The sequence below is a fragment of the Patiria miniata genome, unplaced genomic scaffold (assembly GCF_015706575.1).
Source record: "Patiria miniata isolate m_02_andy unplaced genomic scaffold, ASM1570657v1 HiC_scaffold_2, whole genome shotgun sequence".
In the NCBI taxonomy this organism is placed as follows: Eukaryota; Metazoa; Echinodermata; class Asteroidea; order Valvatida; family Asterinidae; genus Patiria; species Patiria miniata.
The window spans coordinates 17,970,972-17,998,558 of NW_024037058.1; the positions used below are offsets into that span (position 1 = coordinate 17,970,972).

The 27,587-nt window shown below is 39.2% G+C and overlaps 3 protein-coding genes across 4 annotated transcripts in view; 1 reads left to right on the forward strand and 2 right to left on the reverse strand.

The window, feature by feature from the left end:
- LOC119726737 (SLIT-ROBO Rho GTPase-activating protein 1-like) overlaps window positions 1-12,788 on the reverse strand; it is a 58,604-nt gene extending 45,816 nt beyond the window's left edge. The window contains exon 1 of the mRNA XM_038198567.1: window positions 12,546-12,788. Within this exon, the coding sequence (XP_038054495.1) occupies window positions 12,546-12,609 (64 nt within the window). The 5' untranslated portion in view covers window positions 12,610-12,788. The remainder of the gene's footprint in view (window positions 1-12,545) is intronic.
- Window positions 12,789-12,892: 104 nt separating this feature from the next.
- LOC119726738 (protein FAM72A-like) lies at window positions 12,893-16,605 on the forward strand. Its single transcript, XM_038198569.1, has 4 exons — window positions 12,893-13,177; window positions 14,325-14,402; window positions 15,051-15,175; window positions 15,394-16,605. The coding sequence occupies exons 1-4, from the start codon at window positions 13,035-13,037 to the stop codon at window positions 15,498-15,500; spliced, it is 453 nt and encodes a 150-aa protein (XP_038054497.1). The 5' UTR covers window positions 12,893-13,034; the 3' UTR covers window positions 15,501-16,605.
- Window positions 16,606-17,095: 490 nt separating this feature from the next.
- Window positions 17,096-27,582, reverse strand: LOC119726739 (ribitol-5-phosphate xylosyltransferase 1-like). Of its 2 annotated transcripts, none has more exons than XM_038198571.1 (6): window positions 27,409-27,582; window positions 25,705-25,887; window positions 24,211-24,310; window positions 23,223-23,528; window positions 21,587-21,757; window positions 17,096-18,846 (listed from the first exon to the last, which is right to left on the reverse strand). In XM_038198571.1, the coding sequence occupies exons 1-6, from the start codon at window positions 27,545-27,547 to the stop codon at window positions 18,456-18,458; spliced, it is 1,290 nt and encodes a 429-aa protein (XP_038054499.1). In that variant the 5' UTR covers window positions 27,548-27,582; the 3' UTR covers window positions 17,096-18,455. The 2 variants fall into 2 exon arrangements, with proteins under 2 accessions (XP_038054499.1, XP_038054498.1); XM_038198570.1 differs by having other exon boundaries at window positions 25,705-25,893.
- Between the last annotated feature and the right edge of the window lie 5 nt (window positions 27,583-27,587).

Genomic DNA, 27,587 nt, shown 5'->3' on the forward strand with positions numbered 1-27,587 from the left:
GTCGGATTCTGTTGGGTACTGGTAAATAACTCCAAGATGGACTCTGTTTGGATCCAGCAGCAAACAGAAAAATAAGGCACAGTTGGATTCTGTTGGATTTGAGCAGGCAAGTCATTTGATATGTTCAGGTACCCAACAACTTGGCATTGTGTTGGACTGTGTTGGATTGAGCAGGAAACTCATGACCATCGGACTCTGTTGGATTTAGCAGGGTAGTCCTGGGGAACTATTAGTCCGAGTATCACCCGTTATCCGCGGAAATAAGTCCTGTATAACGTCTGATACATGTATGTCTAGACATGCAGATATGCAAGCCGCGCACCAGCCAATCAGAGTCGACTTTACTAAATAGTGACGTCATTTCATTCCTAAATAAGGGCTAAATGGTTTGATTGGTCAATTTGAGATGCAAACTTTGGTAAGCCGGGCGCGATATCCCGTAACATGATACAGAACGCGTGACACATTTTTTTTTCATCCATTGTCTACGACGCGCAATGGGTGAATGACCGAAGACACGATATAGAAAGTGCCCGCTGATTGGTCAAAATCTACCGGTGGGAGGTCAAAAGGTGGGGTCTTGCTTAATTAATCAGCTAATCTGTTCACGCATTGTATAGGCCATGGCTTTCGCCATGGTCTATTCCTAGGGAACTATTACAGGGTTAGGGTTTTTTGTATTCTGTATTTTCCACGATACTGAAGAGTGCATGCATGATTTGTTAACGAAAACTCATAAGGTTAAAGGATGTGTACATGTACTGTACACATCCTTAATCTACACTATAGCAGCTATAAACATGTACATGTACATGTACATGTACAGGGAATTCCTACAAACATACAAAAAATAATAATAGAGAATAAAGAAAAGTGGACTACATTTAGATGGAAAATTACAGGCACCAGTTACTGGTGTTAAATGAACAAATCATTATAGTTTCTGAAATATTTAAACTTGTACCAAAGATTGTACTGAGGAAGTACCTTGTCCTCAAGCATACATGTATGCACAGTATGTTTACATTTTGTAGAGGACCCCAGGAACAGTAACTACATGTAATACCGGTATAATACACAACGGCTTGCGTTGTTCTTAATCTACAATAGCAGCTATAAACATGATGTATGTAATTTATCAACAAAACCTGGAGATACACTGTTCCAGTACAAGAGTTTATGTTTCGTTCATGTGCACGCATACATGTGTGAATACCGACTGTTTAAATATCTTTATACACGTGTACATGTAGGTGTGGTTCATCAAGAGATGACATCCCAGTGAAGGTAACGGGAACCTTCTGGAATTTCACACACTCTTGTGATGTGATCATCACCTGCACTGAAGTATTCCCAAATACATAGCCAACTTAGAAGTTAAAAGCAGAAATATGTGCATTCAACTGTAAATCTGCAGTTGTGCACATTCACGTGGGTCGATCACTCTAATTTTATACATTTAGTATCCAAAGTGAACATATTTTCCTGTCTCTGTTCTGTAATTTGCCGGTAAAGTATCATTAACAATGACTTCAAATGATGTTGTATTTGTTGGGTAGGCAGTGTGCTATTCATAATCACTCTTGAGAACAACTGCACTAATTAAGGAAGTGCATATGAATTATAAAATAAAAGATGTCAGATGTAACAGGGACAGGAAGAAATTTAAAGTGGACCCCAAATTTATAGAATGACTCAAATATACTGGCACAATTTGCTCCACCTTAAGTACAATTCCTGACAACGATCTGACACAGCTCTAGCAGGTCATTAGGCCAAAAAAAAAGTCTCCGGTTTCTGGTATGCGCGCGCGTCGCCGTAGCCATGCGCGTCGGCAAAATGAAAAAGTTTTTTTTCAATGAAAGATGATATCTCAAAACTGCCAAATTCACTGGTTTGACTGGAATCCTGCTGCTGCACAATTTTAACGTGTTTTTGGATGGGGTTATGATCGAGAATAAGCTTTATGTGGCCTCTCTGGACTCCCATATATTTGCACTAAGTTTAGTCGGGCACCATTTGCAGTCATCAGCCGACATTTGAGGCAAAAAAAATCAGGTAAAAAAAAAAAAAAGCTGCATCGCCGCACCACTTTTTGGGCAAGCTCCATACCCTTAACAGTAAGCCATGCATGCCCAGCGTTTCGTCAAGTCACACTCCCAATTAATATTCCCTGGTAATCATCTGAGGGTTCAGTTGTAGTGTAAACAGATGCATGCCCAATTATCTTGCCTTCTGGGATTCTGGCCTGGGCCACTGGGAATTACTGGCAAGCCCAGATTGCCACATTCTTGTTATGGTTATGATAATCTAGGGCAATATTTCATGCTTTCTGGCAGTGCCGGTAACTGCTTCTGGTTTTGATAAGGGGGGGGGTGGATAAGAGAGCTTATATTAGCTTATAAGAGAGCCGATATTACAATGTCTACACATCAGGCTTCCTGTTCTTTGCTGACTTGGATGGCATAACTTCAAACATATGCTATGTGTACGTTTTCACTACATGTATCTATGGCATACGGCACATGGGCTGAATAAAAATTAACATGGGATGTTCCAAGTTTTCATGCTGCATGATGTTGCAAGCACTACAATGAGTATGACTACATGCATATTTACTCTGAAGTCATTACACGACTCTACACGGCATTGTAGAGCTTGTACAATGTAATTTTTCTTTGCACATTATTCTATTGTCCGTTATTAATACTGCTCACCAATTCCTGGTCGGCGAAAGATGTAAAATCACAACCAGTCACCAGTTGCACAATAATTTACCAATTGATACATTTGTGCAAAAAGTCTCATATCCAGGCTAAAACACGGGTATCCTCTAAATTTAATCTATGGATAGAAATACTGGTACAGTAGAAATCTTTTAAAGACTCTTAATTGTAAAATATTAGGCCTATTGTGAAACAGTACAGTCCATATGGGTCATTCTATAGTAAAAATTAAGGGTCCAATATATGTGACATTTTTTCTGTCTCTGTTTGGAACTTTGTAATTTGTCATGCAAATGTCATTATTTAATTAAAGAATGACTTCAAACGTTTGTTTTATTTGTTGGTTCCCCTTAAGGTAGTCTGCTATTCATAATCACTCTTGGAGGACGACTGCATTAGGGAGTGCATTAGACTTTAGAGTTACAAGTATAAAATCATACCGGATGTAAAACTAATAGGGACACCGGACAGGGGAAAAAGTGAAACCCAACTTTATCGAATAACGGTGACCCATATTTTCTGTCTTCTAACATAGATGAAGAATAATTTATCAAAGTTCGTCATGGTTGCACACTGTACCCCAAAAAAGTCCAACAACAAGCGTGCAATGTGGTACTGTCTTCATCTCTTATGATAAGGAGCAAGCGACCTGGTCATTATTTCAGTGCAGTGAGTGAATGCAGACAGATGGTGAACTGTTTACATGGGTCCTGGAGCACTCTGGCTATGCCCACTCGGCAGCACTAATGAGCAGTATATCTGATGCAAGCTCTGATACGGCCCAACAGCCAAAGCAAATACATGTACTTCACACTTGGCATGGCAAGATGACAAGGTGCATAAAAGGGTCTGCATCTAAAAACATCATCACAAGGGGAATCTACCAGTACGTGTACAGGGTATATGTACATGTAACTACATGTGTATTCATCAATGTGTCCATAAGAGAATGCCACAATACAGCATACATGTGGTAATATGAAAATGAGTATGAATATTAAAGCTTAGACAAGCGACAGACTGCTAAAGACGACAAAGTCAATTCGACATGTCAACAAAAATATTGGTAACAGCAAACCATGCAATATAATTATAAACTTGTAGAGGCATCATCCTAAAAGCCAATGCTTGTAAATACAAATGCACGTGCCTAATGAGACAGAACAAAACAACTTCATTGAAGCACAGATTAAAGCTATAGTCCATCATTTGCAGCCATCCGAAAAGTAACTGGCGTAATTGTTGTTGAAAAACAAACTTGGTTGAAAGATAGTAAGGGAATTAAACTCCCTGTGAAATTATTCTTTCTGGGAAGCTGTCATTTTGAAGTAATCAACGAAAGAAAGCCTTTCCAACGGTGCGTCTTCGTAGGAAAATTTAAATTTGTAGTTCGTTTTGTTAATATTCGGCGAAGCGCGCGCAAGCATTGGCACGACACACACGCGCGTGCGGTTGCTATAATTCGTCGGATCAGTGCGCGACGTCACGTATAGCTGCAATTCAAAACAATTCAAAACATGATTCAGTAACTTTTGATTTGAAATTGAGATCCTAGAATGCTGTTTTTCTCATAATATACAGCTGAAGCTTAGCTGAAACTTCATCAGGTTAGTTGCTCAGTATCCTTCATTAGATTTTGAACACTTTTGTTGCTTCAAACGAACAAAATGCACAAATTACAAATGATGGACTATATCTTTAACACAGGTTTTAGTATACATGTAAAAAATGTACATTACAATGTAGACAATTAACAACACATACTGATTGTGTTAATGGTGTTCATATAAATGTGGGTAGTATGGGAACCGGGTACCCTATTGAAGTAAAACATGGGTACCCATAAAAGAAACCAATCCCAAAATTGTAATCCTGGAAGTTACATGATGGGCTTTAAAGATTTACGGTGTATTACTGCAACTTTCTCAAGCATCATCTGTCGTGCATTAAAATGCACATTCAACATGAAATCTGTTCTGGTTTTCCATGGTTTTCATTTTGAAAATTCCCTGCAAATGGCATTCAAATCCTTTTTTGTCACTGTCTAAGAAGTTACTAAGTAACTTGTAAAGTTGGTTAGGGGTACGCAATCCATCACTGCCCCGTCCCCCCCCCCCCCCACTCTTGGTATAGGTCCCACAAGGGCGCCCCCTATTGATGAATGAGGTTTAAGTGGCATCTGACAATAAAGAACGTGACTTAATTAACGAGTAAATGACACCACGGTCGTGTGTGCACGTGCACAGTTTTTTTTTCTTTTCGAATATTCAAATCGGCAAAAAGGCTATTAATTAAAATATTCGGCTGATGATAGAATATTTTAATATTCGGTATATTTGGAACAACCCCATACTGGATGCCGACCATAACTTCAGCCCACAATACGACATGTACGTGAACATGTACCGGTATACGTGTATTTGTGAATTATATGGTGACCTCAGTATAAATGATCATGTACTGTATTGTATCATAACAAAGCATTATTGTTACACCCCCTGTAGTTTCACTGTCCATGACGGCCAAATAGCCCACACAACTTTTACAAGATCCAAACTGAAAGTGCAACTACTGTACATCGGAAGACATTCTTTGTTAGCGTTCAGTCCATCAGGAATACATGAAATTTCCAACGGGTATTCTAATCTCTATAGAAAGCCATGACTCAGGCACTGCGGGTTGGTAATGCCTTAAACACATGTCCTGATGGGAAAGTATTTGAAGATTTTCGTTCATCAGGCGTGTGGTAATGATATACGATAGTCAAGGCTCGGGATGAGATATGGATTCATTTTGTATCGTCTTTGCTGATCAGATCCTAGGAAACAGACTCAATCATTCAAATACATTGCAATCCTATGACATCAGCCAATGTATTAAAAAGAACTTCCTTTGTGTACTTCAGGGTGTACCAGTACAATGTATGAGTAGTTGGCACACACATGTACATGTACATGTACAAGTACATACCTGTTCCGGTAAGTATGGTACATGTACAGTACTTGTTCCATAGTTGTGGGGATAGATACACACAAGTTGTTCCATGGTACTATGGGGACCGAAGATGCTGTGGGGACACCAAAAAGTCCCCATAATGCATGACTCGGTCCTAATTTGCCTAACAATTAAAAAAAACTTACTCATAACGCGGTGACGGCCCACCCAGTCATGTGGTTCATGTATGCCTTGCCATTACACAACACGACCCTGCATGGCTCTTTCAAGTTGCATCTCAAAACAATGCATAATACATACATCTTCATTTACACTTTTGCAGTTTGGTTTTTGCAGGTCCAAGAAAATGAGTCTATACCGGTACGTGTACGTACATGTACATGTTTACGTATACATGTAAGTTTTTATTTCTATTTAAAACTGTTGGGCGAGGTTAAAAAACCTAGATGTACATGTAACCCCCCTATAATATATACTGCAGGCACTTTTGGCTAGGAACCATCCTCAATCCTGCAAAATCCCCTAACTGCCACCATGTAAAAATTGGATTCAGCCTCAATCTTCTAAAACCATCCCTTATTTCTTGAATTTGTTCAGTGGAGGGGTTACCATTGCCTCAATCCTTCAAAATCCTCCAACAATCACTGTAAATGGGTTGAGGCAGTGCCGATGGCATTCAGAAGCAGTGTGAATGATATCGAGCATAATGCAGAGCTCACTTACGCATGGCTGAACATAAACAATGCCGGGTAAAGCGTACTAACTCAACACAATGCATCTTCCCAGATCACCCGACACTTTTTTTGCCATATTCAGCCTCAATCCTCCAAAATCCTCCAAAGCCGACTGAAGGATTTTGAGGATTGAGGAGGGTTAGGGCAACTACATGTTCAATCAATCTCTAACTTCTGTACCCACAGTCAAGAAACATACATTGTGTATTATATTGCTAATGTGATTTGAGTTAATTGTATTTGTGGTGCATTACATTTCTGCGATTATGTGCTAATAAGGCCTAAGTTTCCTACTTCAGTAATTTGATTAATTTCAAAATATAATACAGGAATCTATCTATAGGCATTTATACGCAAGACTTCATTGTAACCCTTCAGTCACTGTTAGCGCCCGAAACCGCCCCGCCTATTACTCACTGTAGTGTCGAAGCCCGAAACCTCTTGGAAGCACTCTATGGTTGGTTTTAATGATTCTTCAGTGAATAAACACAATGTAATACAATGTACATGTAGTACATGTGCTATTAACTGTATCAAGTGGAGAGTACACTTCAAATTCTCTGACTAGGCACATTACATAATAAGAGTATTCCCTGTAGTGTTTGCTACTGACCGGGTTTGCAACATTGCTTTTGTCACTAGCATCATGACTTTGGGCATGATCCCTAGCTACAATGGGTTTATGGTTTCTGACTATTGCCCCTTGAACAAAGAGAGTGACAAACTGGGAAATAGCTCAGTTGGTAGAGCACCGGAACGGCAACCTTGTCCCCAGTGCTTACTTTATTTCCAACCGTGTTTCCAAAAGTAAGCCCTGGATAGGAAACTTTCTTCCTGTATCCTGATTCGATACCGCAATTGGCTAGTAATGGATTTACATAGTGTACTTGGTGTTATTTCCAACGTGCATAACATGTTTTCACGGTCACTGTAACGTCCACGCCTTCTCAAAAAAACTCCTTTCCTGTCCAATTTGCTCATAAAAATGTGATAATTGGCGGGATAAGATTGTAACATTTAGGAATAGGAATTGATTCTGTTTTTGCCCCAGACACTGCATACGAAAACAAAGGCTAATGTAACACACAGGCAGGCACCAGACTATTCCTCATAAATGTCTTCAACAATTTTGCACACGTATGCAAATGATCCAACACCAAGGTGAGAGAGCAGGCAGTGGTGGTTGCGTACTGCTCGACACCCTGGGGACGAGGTTACCAGAACGGCAATCCAGAGGTCGCAGGTTCAAACCCCGCTCCAGTCAATTTTTTTTTTTTCAAATTTGAAAAAAAAAAATCATTTCAATAAAAAGTCTGTTATTATGACTACAGGTATTTAGGCAATAGAGTGAATTGCCCTAATATAAATCAGAACTTTGTTTTTGCAAACAATACATGTAGCTCAGCCTAAAGGATATCCTATTTACTCTATCAACAGCCAGCTATTGTGTGGTCCCACACAGTGTTGACTGTCAATGATCGCACAGAATCAACAGAGCCAACACAACCGGAGGTAATATTAAATTGACACCACAAGGACCATGCAGGATGCGAGCCTTACAAAGATGATAAAGATCCCCATCAGAAGATTGCAATTTCAAAAGGACAGGGGAGAGAGAAATGACAGAAGGGAATGGAATATCTTCTATCCTGGCTGAAGGTTGTATTTCATGGCCTGGGGGAGCTGATGGGACAATTTCCTATGATGAGTCTGGACTCTGGAGGTCGTTACACTGTGAGCTGGCTGCATGTCAAAAATTGGCCAGTCTAGACAGAGGACCTCAATGTTTATATTTGGTCATGTGGGTGTGGCATCATTTCTTGAATCCTTCATAAATCCTTTATGTAGATTTCAGTGGCCAATGACTTTTGCTTGACTTTTGATTCTGTTGACTCAAACGATGATAATTCTAACATTTGTTTAAAACATTCATGATTATTTAATCCCTCCGACACCGTGGCCAGTATCAGTTTCCTAAAAGCTTTGCCGTTCATATTGGGTTTATAAGTCAACATTCGTTGGTACGTGTACAGTGTACAACTCTTGCTCAGTGGATATGTACATGTAACAAGTTTAAACAAAATGTCACTTTACATAATGCAATATCACTCAGAGAAGGAATTGCAAAATGAGTCTGCATGAACTCTGCATGGGACCCCAATGGATATAAGCCTTAGAAATAAGCCATTTGCAAGTTAAATTTGAATAAAATCTGTAACACTGACTTTAATCCAATGCTTTGCACGTTTTAACTTTGCATTCTACCGACCAAAGAGACTGTTACTACCGGTATATCACGCGATTCGGGGCAAGCCTATGCTAGCAACCCCCAGCTCTGGCATGGTCTGGTGTCTTTGTGACATTCTCACCCATTGTGAACAATGTATTGGTGCTGAGCGTCTCTTATGTACATTTTTTTAACTATGCAAGAGCTTGCCCCAAATCATGTGATTAGCAACAGTGTCTTTGGTCTGGAGAATTCAAAGTTAAAATGTGCCAAGCATTCTGAGCAAGTCAGTGTACCGGTACATGTACCAGATGTTTTTCAAATTTAAATCCCAAAGGGTGTAGGTCACTCCCAAATGGCTTATTGGCTTTTTGGGCCCTCCCAGACGAAATAAACTGTTTCGTTTTTTTTTATTCTTGAATAAGATCAAATTCTAATTCAGACTCCTAAAATAAACTGGTATGTACAATGTACATGTATCTGTAATAAGGCATTTATGCAATGTATACATGTACATACTGTATGAACATGCCTTCTGACAGAGCTACATCATTCTAACTCACTTTAAATTGTCAACATTCTTTCTTTGGATAATCACTGATTACTGCGCGCCTCAATCCTTCCATGATCCTTCTAAAGGAAGTCATCTACCGGTACCTTATCTCTAAAAATGCTGGAGCCAATGCAAGTCCAAAGACAGAGTCACAAGAGGTAGGAATAAATGAGTTTGGCAATGACAAACAGTGGGAGGAGGGTTCAGCTTGAGGTCAGTTTGACCACAAGAATGCCAGCATCAGGCACACACTGGTTATGTCTTTGGCGTCTACTTTAAAATGTGTACACTTTGGTCAAAGGAAAACTTTGTCCACAGGAAGCAGTGGTTTGAGGATGACTGATAACCTTTGGATGACACGACTTTCAGAAACAAAATGACTCAACCACAAACTATAGCCACAAAATCAAAAATCTCTTGAAATATCCAGACTTTATGACACAACAATCACTTCAAATTCTATAATTAAAAAGGGTACGGATTACATATTTCAATCCACTGCAAGATGTGTGCATGTGCAATAAAGGGCTTACATTCTTCTGTGTTATAATAAATGTAAAGGAAAAGTTTAGACTCTTATTTTGGAGTGGACATCTTTTATATATACTTTTTGCAGTTTGTAATTTAGACCCAATAAAAAAAAATCATGTTTAAAGTCCTGCCTTTTTTAATAAAGGAAGTGGGAGGCGGGCTGCGTAATTTTTTTTCCTAGGAGGGTTAGGGGCAATGCCATGAATAATTCAGTATTTCCTTTGAATCATTGGTGCTATTTTCCCCTTAATTTAAAAATATCTCAGTGATAAATTTGGAGAAGAAAAATAGCTGATGAAAATGAGCAGCGACGACGTGGATTCGAACCAGGGATCTTCGTATCCATAGCTCATCTCGCTATCCACTAGGCTACTGTGCGGTAGCTCGACGACAACCGTTCTTTAAAATGCTTTAATGTATTGTAACTAGTTGAGTAACTAACAACAATGCTGTTGATGTCATTGTCCGTTCTCATGGATAAACATGAATTATTCATGACATTGCCCCTAACCCTCCTAGGAATAAAAATTACGCAGGCGGCGGGCTAGTTTTTAAGATGGCTGCCAGTTTTTGTTTTTTTTAAATGGCTGCCATTGGACTTAGGAATGACATACTGGTACTAGCTTTATATGGGCTAGAAGCAACAGACAGAGAGGCCAAAATGATGTCACTGTTTAAAATTTATCATTTTTTCGGTTTAAAAAAAAAAGGGAAAAAAAAGGAGGCAACCTCCAAATAGGAAGCAGGCGGGGACGCTTAACATGTTGTTTTATTTTATTTTAGCCTGTACATTGTTCATAGACTCGCTAATAAAACTGTCCATTTATTTCTGCCTGTGCTCGTGTATGAGAGGGATAACAAAATTTATGATTAATAAATACAACATTTCCACAAATAGCTTTTATAAAATTGTAAACGTCACTTGAATTAACCCTCCTATGCAAACGTACATTCTTTGCCAAGTTGTCCTTTCAGTTGAAATCAATCAGGTAACTGTTTTCAACGGTTAAGAGCATCCAGCCGACATACAGGATTGACTGGCTGTGACTGTTTATTTGATACAGCTATGCTTTGATTGATACGCCAGCTGTGCCTGCCACTTGTCTGTTTTTGTCTGTTGACTGAATTTGACTAGTCACAGTGCTTGCTTAACATATGATCTGATCGTTGGTGACTAGCCTGTGTAAAAGGCATGGCAGGTGAAGAGGATTGACTTTTTGACTGTCTGTGACTGTTCAGATAGCAGGAGGGTCAAGGGTAAAAATTTACTTTAGTTGTTATTTAATATGACAGTACATGTATGCCTACAATACACATAACTTCTTTCATGAGGTTTCACATTTTTCGGCAGAATTGAAACTGTGAATTCAGTCAAGGATTTTTTGGTTAAAAAGTACATTTTTTACTCAGAGAAAATCTGTTTAAATTGTTTTCTTCATTTCACAAAATAAATGCCTGTTGTTTGTCATTTGTGTAGCAAACTGGTTTTAACCCAAACCATAACTTTGAATCAATTCAAACTAATGCAAGACCAGGTTTTGTACTTTTTGAAAAAGAACATTTGTATTTTCCAATACTTGAGGACCTTTCCACATATGTTTCTGAAATATTTCTCACTTTGCTTCCCTTTAAGTTTGTAATTTTGCTCACTTTAAACAATATAAAGGCAAAGTTAATAGAAAATTAAATAGGTAGGCTGTAAAAAAAAGAATCTGCATTTTGTGCATGACTTTTTCTTTGTTTAGACTTTGTGGGATTTTTTTCTTGGGGGGGGGGGTCGTTCTTTGTGCTTAGTATTTAACAGGCCCTTAAACCTATTTTTTTTTTAGTTATTTTTTTTGGGGGGGGGGTGGAGAGGTATCCCAAGTTGTCTCGACAAGTGGAGTTTAGCCAATAAGTTCATGATTTTGTGAACATAATGGAAAGAATGTTGCATCTTGATGCCACTTTTTTCATATTAGGCCAATCTCAGTGAAGGTTAGTCATTGCAAAATGTTGGGAAATAATTCCACACCTGTTCATCACTTGACACCCTGTGCACATACCCTATGATAGTATGAAACTGGGCTGAAAATTTTAAAGTGTTTTCTCAGTTAATGCTTAATATTTTCCAGCAAAATTTGACTTAGTTTTAGGACATGTTATCCCTTTCTGATGGCTGATACATGTAGGTCACTGCAGGGAAAAATTAGTGATGTCAATGTATGTTATTCGGAAAGAATGTTGCAACCTGACACTATTTCAGCGATTGTGTACAAAGTCTATGGAGAGTCAAGAACTTAAGAAAATGTTCTAAGTAATTCCTAACAAAATTGGAAATGTTTCTCAGTCCCAAATTCAATTCTTACTTAGGCCTATCAAAGTATCATCATTTTTGCAATTACAGATACTGACCTTCATTGAGATGATAGGCTATATGAAGAAAAAAACAGTGTCAGGTTGCAACATTCTTTCCTGGAATTCTTTCCAAATGTTAAAAAGATATGAATCTGGGACAAGAAACATTTCTTATTTTGAAAATGCACTTGACTTTTACAACCGCTGAAGTGGCTTCTGGATTCCAGGCCCTACTAGTACTGCATTCTTTCCCTACGTTACAATTCTTTCCATAAAAAGTATCAAAGACCCCCCCCCCCGAAATGCAACATTCAGATTACAGTGTACGGTTCACCAGTGTTCACTGCCGGCAGCGAATTCACTCCCACCGAGTGACCGCATGAAACGTGCACTGTGCGGTACATGAACGCGCTACCCGGTAGGCCTTACAGCACAGGACATTCGGCCGACACTGCACGAAGTCGAAGTCGAACTCTTCTTACCTTTCACTTGTGAATCAAATTCCTGTAAAATTTCCTTTTCTTGCCTTCTATCGGATCCGGACATGTTGGTGAAAGTGCAATATTCCGTTCAAAACCTTCATCACAAGATATAAATAAAGAAATGCTGACTGCTTCAGAGATTAAAATTAAGTTCGACTAGACCGACAGACGTGAAGAGTTAAGTTGCACAGTCGGCCGCCATGTTTCAGGAAATACTCGCATATGCTGGGGATGGCCTTCTGGGAAATAATCCTTTTGTAGTACCGAGGGCGTTCATTGGTCAGTAGGTGTCGAGGTGACGTTATGCTCTGATAAATCAACCACTCAAAGCTGTTGTTGCTCTGAGGGTCACCAACGTACGTAAATAATCAGCATCTGGAAAGGGACGGGTATTTAAATTTTCTACACACAGAAGTTCAACGAATGTGGCTCTAACTTTGGTTATTTTTGTGGTTGTTTCCAGAGAAGTGAAGCATTTTAATCGTCATAATGCATCCCAGTTTCAGAAAGAAACATGTTATCAAACTTCTGTGCCGGTTTTGTGATTCCTACGTGTGTAGAAGAGGCATGAAAGCGGTTTTGTTGGCCGACACAGCAGTGGAATTGTACTCGACAGATTCGCCTATTTCTGGGTAGGTAGTGTAATGTGTACGTATAGTGGAATGACAGATTGAGTGACATGATTCATTTCATTTTCAACACTTTTGTGATTTCATGCAACTCTGAGTGTGTGTGTTTCTGGCTTTTTCGTATTAAATAATTTACAGTGATTGCAATGAATTTTAACTTTAAAAAGTTGGCAATTTAGAATTTTGAACTTATTTTTATTTTAAACATGTTAGGCTATTATGAAAAAAAAACAGACAGGGCCTTAACTAAAACATTAGCCAAGTGCAATGAATATGTACATGTACCCTTTGTTTAGTTAATTATTGTGTTTACTTAGATATCGTAATTAATGCAATGTACATGTAAGCAGGCAAGAAGGAAAATAATTATAAAATCATTACCAGAGTTTTATCGTTTTATTTTCAGTGATGTCAGTACATGTACTTTTGCTGAATTCATGGTTTCCATCGCATGTATTGCCATGCCATGGATAAGTTGGTCTCGATCGGTCGATCTGTGCGATTGGTCGATCGTGTTGCGCGATGGATCGATTCTGTTGGATCAGACTTTACTTACCTTATTTTTTTTTAAATCCTCCAGAGCCGTGAATTAGAAAGAAAAGGTGTTCGCATGATGGACAAATAAATAGCGCAACACCTTTGGTTACCAATCATGCACATCAACCGATCGCACTCAACAGATACATGTACACGTGTATCACCGATCAGTTTCAAAGGTTTTGGTTTCACAGTTTTCAAGCATTAAAAACGGTCACAGGTTCTTGGACAGAGAGACATCTGCATTTCAGCACGTTCAAACCAACTCTTATTTGAAACGCAGTGGCTATCATTATGGCAGCCGTAACGCAACTTTCAACTGCTATTGTTATGGAACTGTCATGGCTGTCTGGTTCCCTGACATACATGTAATAGTTTTCAATGTCAGGATCTTTGGCTGTTGGAACCAGACTTTCAACCACATGGTTCTCGGACTTTAGTTCCCGTTTTCCAAAAAAATCCTCCAAAACCACTGATTTCAAAGAAGATAATGAAATCTACTTAATAAAAAGAACAATTTAAATTAAAAAAAATTTAAGTGTGACTTACATAGGTAATAAAATACAATGAGTGAGATTCCTGTTGTTATAATGCTGTTGTTTTTATCCCACAGCAAAGTCAGCAGTGTCGGCAAAAGTTATTCGACCAAAAAGTGCACCTGCAAAATCTGTGATGTCGCCTGCACAAGTTGGTGAGTAAAACATCTCTGCAAAGGTTATTCATTCATTTCAAATTATTTGTGTACATGTTTACTTCATTAGAAATAAATGACGGAGTTGTAATAATTAGTTCTCCTCATTCTAACAAATGTCAAAGTTACATTTATTTTAATATTGTTTACAGGCTTTCAAGTATTCCTACGTTTCCTGCTTTTTCCTAGTTACCTTGCTCCTACTTTTCCAACTTTGCTCTTGAAATTCCTAAAAATGAAATCTCATTGAAATTTTTTACACATTGTCATATGTAAATCACACAATGAAGGGCTTAGGCGCAGGAGTACTGCAACTGTACTTCCAAGAGCTTAGTTGAGGATGGAGCACAAGTGTTGTGAGTACAGAACATGCCAAATGAGGCTTATGATGCTGTGGACATGGGCAAGTTCCAATGAAAACTACTCCTGAAAGCCTGCAAAAGTCCTTATCCTGATTTTGTCCTCCAAAGTCCTACTTTTGTCCTGGTTTGTTTTTTATGATCATACTTTTCTCCCACTTTTTCCCCTGGGTCTGCCTTGAAAGCCGGCTCTTTGGGGCACACTTATAAAAGGACATTGGCTCACCAATAATTTGATTCTCCAAATATTGATTTGAAATATTTCTTCTTCTGTTTTTTTTTGACACAGTGGTAATATTTTAGGGTACCATGTTATGTTGCCTTGCACCTCATGCCTTCAGTCTTGCAATAATGGCCATCTCTGGATCTTCAACAGCAACACAGTATGGGCTGAGAGCAGATTAAACCAATCAGGTATTGTCTTTTAAAGACATGAAGGATCATTTGCATTTATCCTAAAAGTAACGGAAGGGGCCGTGGAGCTCTATTACATGTATATACCAAATAAAGCTTACGTTGTGGGCTTTCCAATCATGTATATAACTCAATTTCATTTTTTTTGCGACATATTACCCTTTTTTTTGTGGAGCGGGTCAAATATCGTCCCTTTTGTTTTGTTTTTCCTTCTTCAGCCACAGAGATGCTGAAATGGGACAGCTTGCCCGACGCTGCATCAGAGCAAGATTCGGAACTTGACGAGTGGGACAACTACTTTCAAGAGATGGAGTGCTGCCGATGACACAGGATATTGCATCTTACTTTTTTGTGTTTTTTTCTACCGTAAACTTTTCTAAATGATGGGGGGAAAAAAGGATACCTATATATACAGTGAAAGGGTACAGATGTGGGCCACTCCCAAAATGTTCGGAATCGATGCTAAGGAGCCGAGGAACTGTTTGGAATCTATTTTAGATTTCCTAAGCCAAAAAAAACTTGTGTAGTACCCACTGAATTTTTCTGAATGATGGGGGGGGGGGGAAGGATATATACATTCAAAGGGTAGGCTAGGGTGAATCCCAAACTTTAGGGAATCAATGTTAAAGAGACAAGGAACTGTTTGGAATTTATGTCAGATTTCCTCAGCAAAAACAGGGTACCCATGTACACTTTGTACAGTCAAAAGAGTATGCTTGGGCAACTCCACAGTTTTTTGTAACCGATGCAGAAAGTCAAGATACTGTTCAGTAGCTGTTTCAAATTTCTACAGCTAAGACAAGGAATCTCTCCTTATATTCCACTCGGCGTGTAACTCGGAGAATTGTCCACTAACAGGTACATCTGAACCTGATCTGTTTTCATGTTTAAAAAAAAATGTAAATTTGTATTTCATTCGCCAGAAAGAGAAATTAGCCAGTTCGGGCGAGGACCATTAGTCGACTAGTGGTTGATTTGTGACGCAGCCTGCACACTTATAGCAACGTGCAAGCGTCTCTAGTCAAACGCTAGTTTAAACATCGGCACAAAACGTCTTGATCCTGGCTCCCTGCTTTGCAATATGATGCCCGCGGCCAATGGTAACCAGTGGTGTAACCGTGCCTTGTGGTCCGCTTTCAAATAGTCGACTAGAGCAGTCCAACCATCCTGTGTCTGGGTGAAGTTAGTCAAACTATGGTGAAGCACAATCCTCGTCCGAACTTGCTCTGATTTGTATATAACTGATCAAATGGGATTTTTTTTTTTTTAATATGTACAAGCAACTCAGTTAATTCAGGAGCATCGTATCTAAAAATTAACTTTTGTGGTTCTATTTTTAATCATTAATACTTAGATATGTTGGCTTATTTGTTAAAAATTCTGTACATTTTGTAATATATTGCCTTTTTTTTTATCTGCTTCACTAGCAAGTTTGAAATTGTTTTAAGCAACAGTTGTATTTTAACATGTTCCTTAGAACCAATTTTTGTTTAAGAAGAATGATTCATTTTTACTCACTTTTCCATTGATTCATCAGTGTTTTTCTGGAATGTTTTGTTTTTACTGAGCTTGATAAAAAAAAAAAAAGAGATTTGTTGATACAGCGTATACATACTGGTACATGTACATCTAATTCAGAGTATGCAACCTGTTACAAAAAAAATGAACTCATTATTTTTCCAAAAATCATTTCCAAAATTGGTAGTGTCCATGTTCTTTGTACATGTACTTAAATCATTTTCTAATGAATTGCTGCAAAGATAAAAAAAAAAAATTTAATGCTATGTTCCAATGTACAAGAAACACAAAATTTGATTTAGCAGTAATGCAGACTTTTCATTGTACATGTGTGCCTAAATTGTCAGTGCTCAGATAATAGAAGGAACCAACAAAAGAAAAGAAGACACCGAAAAAGACAACTTAATATTTACTAAAGGAAAATATTTTATTCGGAAAAACGTAATTTTGCTATCCATTTTCTAGCTATCTTTTCGATTCCCAAGAATTAAAAAAACCTGTTGAAATATAATTAAATAACGCCAGGTGCATATAATATATTGAAAAAATGTATTTAAAGATGCACCGATTTTATTTTTTAAACACGTGTACATTTTTAGAAAAAAAAGTAAGTTATTAGTGTTATTTTAATGTTTATGCTGTAGTCAAATGAGTTGTAAAATATTAAAGGACAAAAACATTTTGTGTTACCTTAGAACTAATTTTTTTTACAGTTCTAAGTAACTTTTTTGTTGTAAATTTCAGTTGATTGTGAGGATTCAAACATCAGGGTTGGGGTAACAAGAAATATAGTCATTTTAGATTGTAAAAGACATGATTATTTTCCATCACTCTAAAAAAAAGCCACAAAGATCATTTTCTTGAAAGTATCTGGCAACAAAAAGGTGTAACTTGTTTTGTTACTCGTCTTTGCAAATAATGTATTTCAAGCCCATTGCACAAGTTCACAGTAAAATAATACAACAACTTTTAAACAAGTTTGGAAAGATTTTGTCTGTTTTTTTTGCACTGTTTATTTGTGAAACTCGTACAGGGTTTGGGAAAGGATTTATAGAGTTTGTATATAACCGTGTATGTTGGACGCGAGTGGTCGATCGCGTTGTGCTATCGGTCGATTTGCACTGCCACCAGTCGAACCAGTCTTTTCTTTCTACATAACAGGAATGTTGTTATAAAAGGACAGCGAAACAAAGAAACACAAAGAGAACCTGAGATTTGGGACCTCAGAATTTGCTCTTTATAAGGAGAACCTCTTTATAAAAGTGCTCTTTATAATGAGAGTCGCCTGTACATGTAATTCACGGCTCTGGAGGAATTTTTTTTTTAAAGATAAAAGTCCAAGATATCCTACAGAATGGACCCACCGCGCAACGTGATCGACCGATTGCGCCCAACATGTATACTTTGATTGTCGTGACTTCATAACGGCTTCACTTATAATATCCTTTTAAACCAAATCGGTCCAAATTTTAAACAAAAATTGGACCATGACAAATGGCCAGGTTTAAGTTTACTTTGAGGTTTTTGCTCCAATATGTTGAAAAAGAAACAACATTTGGCTTTTGCAATTCATCTGCATAAAATTGCTACATTTTCAAATAAAAGATAACAAAAAATTAATTTGTATGGTATTTGCCCGGCCCGGGCCATTTTTAAATAATTGTATAAAAGTTCTTTTACATGAATTCATATACAATGTACAAGGAAATAAATACCATAAAAGGCTTATAAAAAGTTAGGAAAAATCGTTGATTTGAAAAATTCATGTTGGGAAAAAGCTACCTTGTATGGTTTTTAAAAACACCTGTTTCAGTTCCGCACGGAAGTTGTCGTACCATCGAAGCAATTCTTCACGACGTTGGTAAATTTCCTGTGGAGTTTTCCTTGATTCCTCTTTCAGTATCTCAGGAAGCTGATTCCAGTCTTTGAGAAAAATAAACGGTGCTTGGAATCGTTTTAGGAGGCGAAGCGGCTCGCGGGCACATCTCCCCGAGGTCTTTACGTCTTCTATGACGGGGACAGATCCGTAGGAGCAAGCCTCATAGATGCGATAGGACTCGGTGTTCAAGCCGACAGGGCTGAGCGTCAAGTCACTCTGGGAAAGGATTCGCTCATAGTCGAGTCTTGTCTCTTCTTTTTCAGCTGGCTCCCAACTGACAGAAAAATTAAAACAACATTTTCAAATTAGCTTTTACTATTATTATTATTATTAATAATTTCTGATAATGAAACCAAGGATTCCTCAAAAGCGCCCTAGGCACTGTAGCTCGCATGCCTGAAGAAACCTGTAGAAAGGAGACAATGAGGAGAAATTACAGTTTTAGAGGGTGGGAGGAAAACCCCAGAAGAATACTCGGGGGGAAAACCCACTGAATCAGGTAGGGACTGAAAACCCAATCCACATGTTGGCCCAGGCAGGATTCGAACCCCCTGTCTCAGTGGTGGAAGGTGAGGAAAGTACCACTACGCCAACCTGACTCCCAATACCACTTTACACATGTATGAAAACAGGCTGTGCCCTCGGAGTAGAGTTGTAGTTAAATGTGATGGATCACAAGACGTCGCAAGTCCATCACAAGACCGCCAGTCCAGTCAAATCACAAGCTACTCAAATGAACCGTTGACAAGATTGCCCTCTTGGTCCTTGTGAGTGGACTTGTATACTGACTTAAAGCTATAGTCCATCATTTGCAGCCATCCGAAAAAGTAACTGGCGTATTATGGTTGAAAAACATACTTGGTTGAAAGATAGTAAGTGGACTAAACTCCCTGTGAAATTAATCTTTCTGGCAAGCTATCATTTTGAAGTAATCAACGAAAGAAGGCCTTTCCAACGGTGCATCTTAAAGAGGTTGTGGAATGCTCAAAGACATTTCCGTCATTTTTCGGGTATATGTAGCCTATGGTGTGATGAAATAAAAACGACTATTGTGTCCGTCATGAAATGAGTACAAAAGGTACTTTTGAGAGCTGTTTTTCAGGTCCGATTTCGACCCGAACGTGCAATTGTGTAAAAGTCGTCGTTGGGGGCAGCAAACAAAACATAGTAAATCGTGACGTAATAAACAGGACTCGTTTATGCTACGCTGCATCGGGAGTCCTGTTTATTACGTCACGATTTACTTAGTACGATTTACTTATTTAAAATAGTAGTTCGTTTGCTATTCGGCGCAAGCATTGATACGACGCACAGGCGCGCGCGGTTGCTATAATTCGTCAGATCAGTGCGCGACACCGCGTATACATGTAGCTGCAATTCAAAACAATTCAAAACATGATTCAGCAACTTTTGATTTGAGATTGAGATCCTAGAATGCTGTTTTTCTCCGAATACACAGCTGAAGCTGAGCTGAAACTTCATCAGGTTAGTTGTTCAGTATCCTTCATTAGATTTTGAAAAATTTTGTTGCTTCAAACGAACAAAATGCACAAATTAACAAATGATGGACTATATCTTTAAGATTCACCACAATTATCTCCAGTGCAACACTGCCTCAAAGCTGCTGAAACTGTATTATGATGGCTCTGCACGTTTTGAAAATGTTAACCACGTTACAAGTACTTGTAAAATCATGCAAGCTGAATGTGGTACCTATTTGTGCATGGTTACATGAGTTGACCCGTGTCAGAGGTCACACAGACAATGACCTTGGTCTGTTCCCAGACTCTACATCTGAGGGAAGGATGCGGAGACGGTGTTTCAGTCTGGAGTCCACCCCACCATCTTCTTAATGAAAGGCAGTATACAAATATAACATGGATTGAGGGTGGACAGTTGATATTCGCTGCCCGAGGTATTGAAAGTTGACAAACTTTGCCTCGGGAACTAGTTTGAGGGGAGTGAATATTGCCTGTCCACCCGAAATAAACCATGTCATATTTGTTTTACTATACCTCATACATATTCAGTTGCCAAGTTTTCCTGTTGCAGTATGCACCTAGCTCGTGCGCAAAAAAAATCTTCGGAGAATTGTCCAGCTCACCAGAAGAATATTATTGCTCAACTTCAGAAAACTTCAGTTCGTTTGCAATACAGTAAGGCCAAAAAAAAAAATACATGTAGTCGGTCTCTGGTCAGACCGAAGTTTCGGAATTGATGCGGCAACGCGTTTTTTTTTTTTTTTATGGCTTTTTTTTTTTTTTCAAGCTTGTATTGTACAGACAAGGTGGGTACTATTTTGCTTTTTTGTGTCCTCATTATACATTGGTGTCCTCCATAATTTGCCTTGGTGCCCTTTATCATTTGCCTTGGTGCAATTTCCCCATTCCTTGGTGCTTCTTGGTACAAAAATTTGAGGAGGCGCGGCAATAGAGGGCGCTGTTGTAGCTTCCTTGTTAATTTGAAAAAAAAAAAAAACGGTTGACGCGCATGATTAAAATCAACGCGCGCGCTGACCTGAGACCCGAGTAATTTTTTTGGGGGGCCTAACTACGGTTGTATAAAATACAGTTGTTTGTGGACAAAATTTTTTTGCGGACTACACCCGTGCGACAGTTCCTGTCATTTTTTTTTCACCGTATGCGTGCACAATCATAGCGGATACAGCACAATTAAAGGAATTCTGAAGGAAGCACAACATTTACGAAAGTGTTTTAGGTGTTTTGTACGCCACAACTTTTGTGCTAACAAACTTTAGATTGTCTTTTTGATGGCATGAAAAATCGCAGAATGTAGATTCGGTTACCACGACCCTCTTAGACTTGTGAGCACTTATCTGCCGCGTTTATCCCCAAGTAAAAATCGTTGAATCTTGTTCTTCATATATGCACAGTTGGAATACTGATTTGGCTTATTAGACAGTCACAGGAAAGTTGCTGCCAAATCAAAAACTCAGTTAAACTCGAGTGGGATAAAAAAAAATACAACAGAATTGCAGTTGTTTGATATCTCACCTCTCCCTGGCTCTCACATAGCAGTAATCGCCGAGGTTGTGCTTCTTGATTACACGTAGCAGTGTTTCCCGGGACGAGTTTGGGTAAATTGTGCCCATGAAATTGCAGCGGTACGGACGACTGGCCCGCACATTCAAGCCGGCAGAGTCTACAACTGGAAACCCACGGTACCTGCGAAGGTTGAACGAACATCAAAAGTCAGAAAAAGGATGACAAACTTTTGGTGAAAGTTTCAAAGCATTTCAATGGCTTAAAAGCCACGTATTGAAGCGAGTGCTTGACATAAGGGAAAGTATAGATCAATTTGGACATGAAATGACCAAGAAAATGTCTGTTGTAAATCAACAGCCTGCACTATCGTGCCTTTACATACCCTTGATTTACTTGAGAACAACATGGTACAGGGCATCCAAAAAAAAAGTTGTGCAAGCAGATATCATTTAATTTCTCAAAAATTACTTAACATCAGTATTTCATCTTGATGGAGCATATTTATTATACTCTTGTGTATAATCAGTGAAAATGCCATGGAAATCCGTTCGGGCAATCCAGCGATGCAAGAGAGTGTAAAAGGCAATGGGTTTTTCATCCATTCCAATGGGATTTACACATTTAGTGATATCAGTGCATCAGATTGTCATGGACCTTTTCACTCTGATGTAAATTAAGTCAACTGTGTGAATCCCATCCTACTGGAATGGGTGAAAAAAAACCCCATAACCTGTTATAATCTGTTAGATCTCTGGTCTGCACGAACGGATTTCCATGGCATTTTCACTGAATAAACACAAAAGTATAATCAATATGCTCCACCAAGATGAAATACTCATGTCAAGTAGTTTTGAGAAATGAAAACATATCTGCTTGCACAACTTTTTTTGGGGGGGGACACCCTATACATGCAACCTGCTGGGTTGTGGAACAATCATTTATTTGTCGCTTTACGCACTAACCACCCAAAGTGGTCTTTGGTGCTTCTGTCTCTGTTGAGATTGATTTGTAAAGGGAACCCAGAGCTATGAATGTCCACACCACAAACATACGCATTAAATAAAATAAGCCAGTTCAGTATTCCAACTGCGCATGTGCACATCCAGATTTGCTGATTTTTCTTTCGGGATAACAATTTCATCGTATGCGTGCAAAAGCATAGTGGGATACCAGCAAAATTGAAGAGATTGTTCAATGTTGTGTTCTGAAGTATAACATTTTGCAAAAGAATTTGGACAGCGAAGTGTTTTTTAGGCGTCTTGTGTGTCAAAACTTTTTGAGCGGACAAAATTTCCATCTCTTTTCGATTGCACAAAAAATTGCACAGAATGCAGATTTGGTTACTACGTCTCCCATAGCCTTGTGTGCATTTATCTGCTGCGATTATCCCCCCCCCCCCCCCAAATCGTCCAATCTTGCTGTCACCAGACTATTTTGGAATACCGAACTCGTTTATTGTGGATACTGCCATGTTATACTTGTAATAGGGTCGGTCGATGGCTATCGACAAATAAAAAAGCCCTTGTGTCATTCCGTATGAAGATCACGTCTTACTTTCTTTAGTCGCCTACAAATATACATTAATTTGTGGGCTCTACAGTGTCACATTAAAACACAAAGAGTTGGAATGACAAGAAATCCTTACGTTGCCACTCCCAGCGGCCATTGGTAAATCTCAGCATCATCTACCAGTGGGGTGTCGTAAACGACTAACAGGAATCTCAACGGCCCACCCCGCGACGCCATATAGGGCAGCACCCAGTCGTTGTCGCACTGCTCGCTGCCGATCAGCATCAGAGCCACGTTGCGCAGCTGGGGAAACGCGTCCAGGTAGTCCAGCCACGTGCGCGTGAATTCCACTTTGTCTGGCGCCCTCCCGTTGAGAACGAGCAGGAGGTTCTCCACCTCGGTCGGGACTTTGTTGGGTAATACACCGGGCCCCATTCTGAACCTAACGGGAGGGGGGGGGGGGGGAGATTGAGAAATAAAAATGAGGAAAAAACTGCTGCAAAATGCTAATTATTAACTGGATTGACATGAACTTAGTCCAAAAATTTGGGACTCTCAATACTGTGTATGAGAGTCCCAAGACTTAAGATAGTAAAAACATGCAAAACAACAATATAGACTAGCACATGAAACATCTATAATGTACCATGGATCACCGAGGAAGGCTAGTTTTACTACACCTTGAGATAAAGCAGTCAATATTTGTTTATAACGCCCCTCCCACAGATTCTGCTTGATTTTAAGTGATAACTGATTAATTTAATCTACATACAATTTAAATGTACTTATATTCGAATACGAAATTAGTTGAAAATTTACTAGCACTGCCTCCCAGTGGCGCAAGCGCTTTAGAACAGTACACACAATGCGCGATGCACAACGCGCACGCCTGTATGCATTCACACGCAATACTGGTCATGCGTATTGTACTTTGGTTGCTACGGGTGTAGTACTTTGGTTGCTACGGATATAGTACTTTTGACCGTGCACTGAAAGGTAGCGAACAAAGCAAATGCCATGTGACTAGCTCTCGGCCAATCACGATACAGAATCTGTGGGCGAGGTGTCACAATAAAGAATAGTTCCTGTTAGACATATTCCGATAGACCATACATCAATCTTACGTAAATGTTATGTTGCCTTCTGTCTTACGTCCATAGCTCCATACACCTCCTAATCTTGGTTCCACAGACGCGCCCAAGATATGCTCCCAAGTATACTGACCTGAAAATCAACAATGTGTAATCATTTGACATAAACTCCCAAAGGACAATTGGGATCCCTTGAAGCCACCAGAAAACAGGACTTAGGATAGAACTTATCAACAAGATTCAAATGGGGGGAAATTATTAAATTCGACAAATGAACAATCACCAATATTAGGATTTTGGGAATCAAGCCTTGATTTGGGGCTTTCAAGGAGCACCAAGCCCCAAGTAAAGTAATGGTAGCTGGGCTCTTTCTGCATCAATCCTTCAAAATCCTTCCAGATATCCTGGTAAATTTTGAGGGATCTATGATGATATCAGAGATTAATCATAAATCCTGCATCCTGAATTCTAGTGACAGGCTATCAAAATAAACTGTTACAAAGGAATACCTTGGTCATTGTAAATTCATTGTTTAGGACCCGAATTGCGATTTGACTTGTGATTGACTTCTGATTTGACTTGCAGTTGCCTTATGATTGACTGGTGATTTGACTTGTGAAAAGACTTGTGAGTGACTTGTGGTTTGACTTGTGATTTGACTTGTCATTGTCTTGTGAATTACTTTGGAATGATTTGGCATTGGCTAGCGACTGACTTGCGATCTGACTTGTGACTTACTTCTGATTCTGATTTGGCCTGTTAGTTCCCTTATTATTGACTAATGACTGACTAATGATTGACTAGTGACTGACTTTTGATAGGGACATGTTATAAAACTTGTAATTGACTTGTGATGGACTTGTGACTGACTTGCGATCTGACTTGCAACTTACTTCTGATTTGGCCTGTTAGTTTCCTTATGATTGACAAATGACTGACTAATGATTAATTTGTGATTGACTTGTGATTTACTTGTGATAGGGGCATGTTATAAGACTTGTGATTGACTTGTGATGGACTTGTGACTGACCTGCCATCTAACTTGTAACTTACTTCTGATTTGGCCTGTTTGTTTCCTTATGATTGACAAATGATTGACTAATGACTGACTTGTGATAAGACCTGTGATTTGACTAGTGATTGACTTTTGACTTAACTTGTGATTGACTTATGATTGAACTTGAGATTGACTTGTGATTTTTCTTATGACTGCTACTCATTCTATGGCCATTCTATGACCACGCACTGGACTTACTCTGTGCTGAAGGCCATACTGCTCTGACAGTGAGAAGTTACTGAAAATTTTCTTCTATTTTTCATGGAAATCATTCAGCCTCAAACTCGGCATGCAGGTTCACTTACCCACGCCAGTCCATATTTTGCCAAAATATGGACTTCTTCATGATTCCTTCTGTTGTAATTGGTCTCTTAATTTGGGCACAAAATTAACTTCTCCCTGTCAGAGAAGTATGGCCTTCAGCATGGAGTGAGTCCAGTGCCTGGCCATAGAATGGCGCTACTACTCACCAACTCCAGCCCTGCTCCAGATCTCTATGGCATTTTCCTTGCTGGAGCTAATGTCAACATTTTTGCCGTGGTTGTCTTTGGTTTCCCTCAGATTCTGTCTTGTTTCTGTCTCTCTCTGAAGCTTTAAGCTTTTATGGGTGACAGGTTCAGGTACAACCTTGTCTTCTAATTTGTCTGAAAGACCTTCAGCTGATGGCAAAAGACAGAAAACACAAATTACAAATAGTAGGGCCTGGGCCAAAATAATAATACATGGGCCAAAAAAATAATACAATACTTAACAAAAGTGAAGTTTGCAGAAAAGTTTGTAGGGCACTATACAAGTTGTAGTCTCCTAAATAATAATAATATAATAATAACTGTATTTATATAGCGCTTTTTGCCAGAGGATACAAAGCGCTGGGGGAGAATGCAACCAAAGCCAGGTAAATGAAGTATATGAACATATGAGACCCATTATGAAGCACCTTTTTGCTAGGTGCTGCGGCGCACAATTGCTGCCACTGCCAGAAACACCGGGGCAAACCCCTCCTCTTAGCGACAAGTGTTACTGGGTTCTTTAACGTGCATTACACAACACACGGGACCTACGGCTTTACGTCCCATCCGAAGGACGAAGCAATAATGGTAAAGTGCCTTGCTCAGGAGCACAAGCACCATGTTCCCACGGTCAGGATTCGAACCCGTGTACCACGGCACATGAGTCGAACACCGTAACCATTGGACCACAGCGCCCCATAAATCAAATGCAGAAAGAAAACGTTTACATAATATATGTCAGGGGACACTGATGAGTTTGCGGAAAGAGTTCCATACCTGAGCATCACTTGACACCATGTGCACAAACCCTATCCTGGTCTGAAAAATCCCAAGTGCTTTCTCAGTAAATGCTTCAACAATATTTTCCCTGCTAAATTTGACTTTTAGGACATGTTATCGCTTTGTGATGGCCGGTGGGTAACTGCAGGTAAAAATTAGGGGAAAAGTTCCATACTCGGATGCCAATTTATCTGCTGCCAAACATATTAATTGTCACCTCACCTTGTCATTTGAACCAAGAGAAATCCAGGAAGCTGTGTTAAGGTGAAAAAAATTTACTCAAAATGTGTTTTTAGAGCACATTTTGGATGCATACGTCGTGCAGAACTAACTTGAAGCAGCCGGTCAAAACTGATTGTAGTGGCTGAAAGACAGCGGTACGTTATACACGTGACATCAACAACCATGACGTCGCATGAGCCTGCCAATGATAGTGCAATACGTCATTATGAATATTTATTTTCTCATGAATATTTAGTTTATTTCAATGGATACTTCAAATACGTCCAAAGATTGATTATTGCAACAGCGATCGTGCGCGGCCTAGCGGTTAAGAGTCTCGTGTGTCAAGCAAGCGTCAGAGGTTCGAATCCCGATGAAGTAACTGACTGATTAATAAATAGAAATTAAGGAAAGGAGAGGGTGAGAGTAGAGGAGGGAAAGTGGAGGAATAACCATAAAAGATGTAACTTTTGGCGCTAGAAAATTAATTGAAAAAAGTGACGTCCGAGTATGGAATTTTTTCCAAAATTAGTGATGTTCACGTATGGAATTCTTCCCATGAAACCCCGCCCCCAACTTAGACCTCCCCCCTTGGCCCCCCCCCCCCCATCCCCTTTAGTTGAGTGCATAAAAAAAAAACTGTGAAAGATCGCACTATAATACCTTTTCTGTAGCTCTTTCCCGACTGTGAAGTCTCACTGGCTTTCTGCGAGAGTAAAACATATGCACCGTAACAAGTACAGAGAAGATACACACTCAAAATTAGCCACGAAAGTCTTTTCAGAGTTAACCGCGGCCTCATTCTGTGCTCACAAAGTTCTGTATTTACATTTTTAGACTGC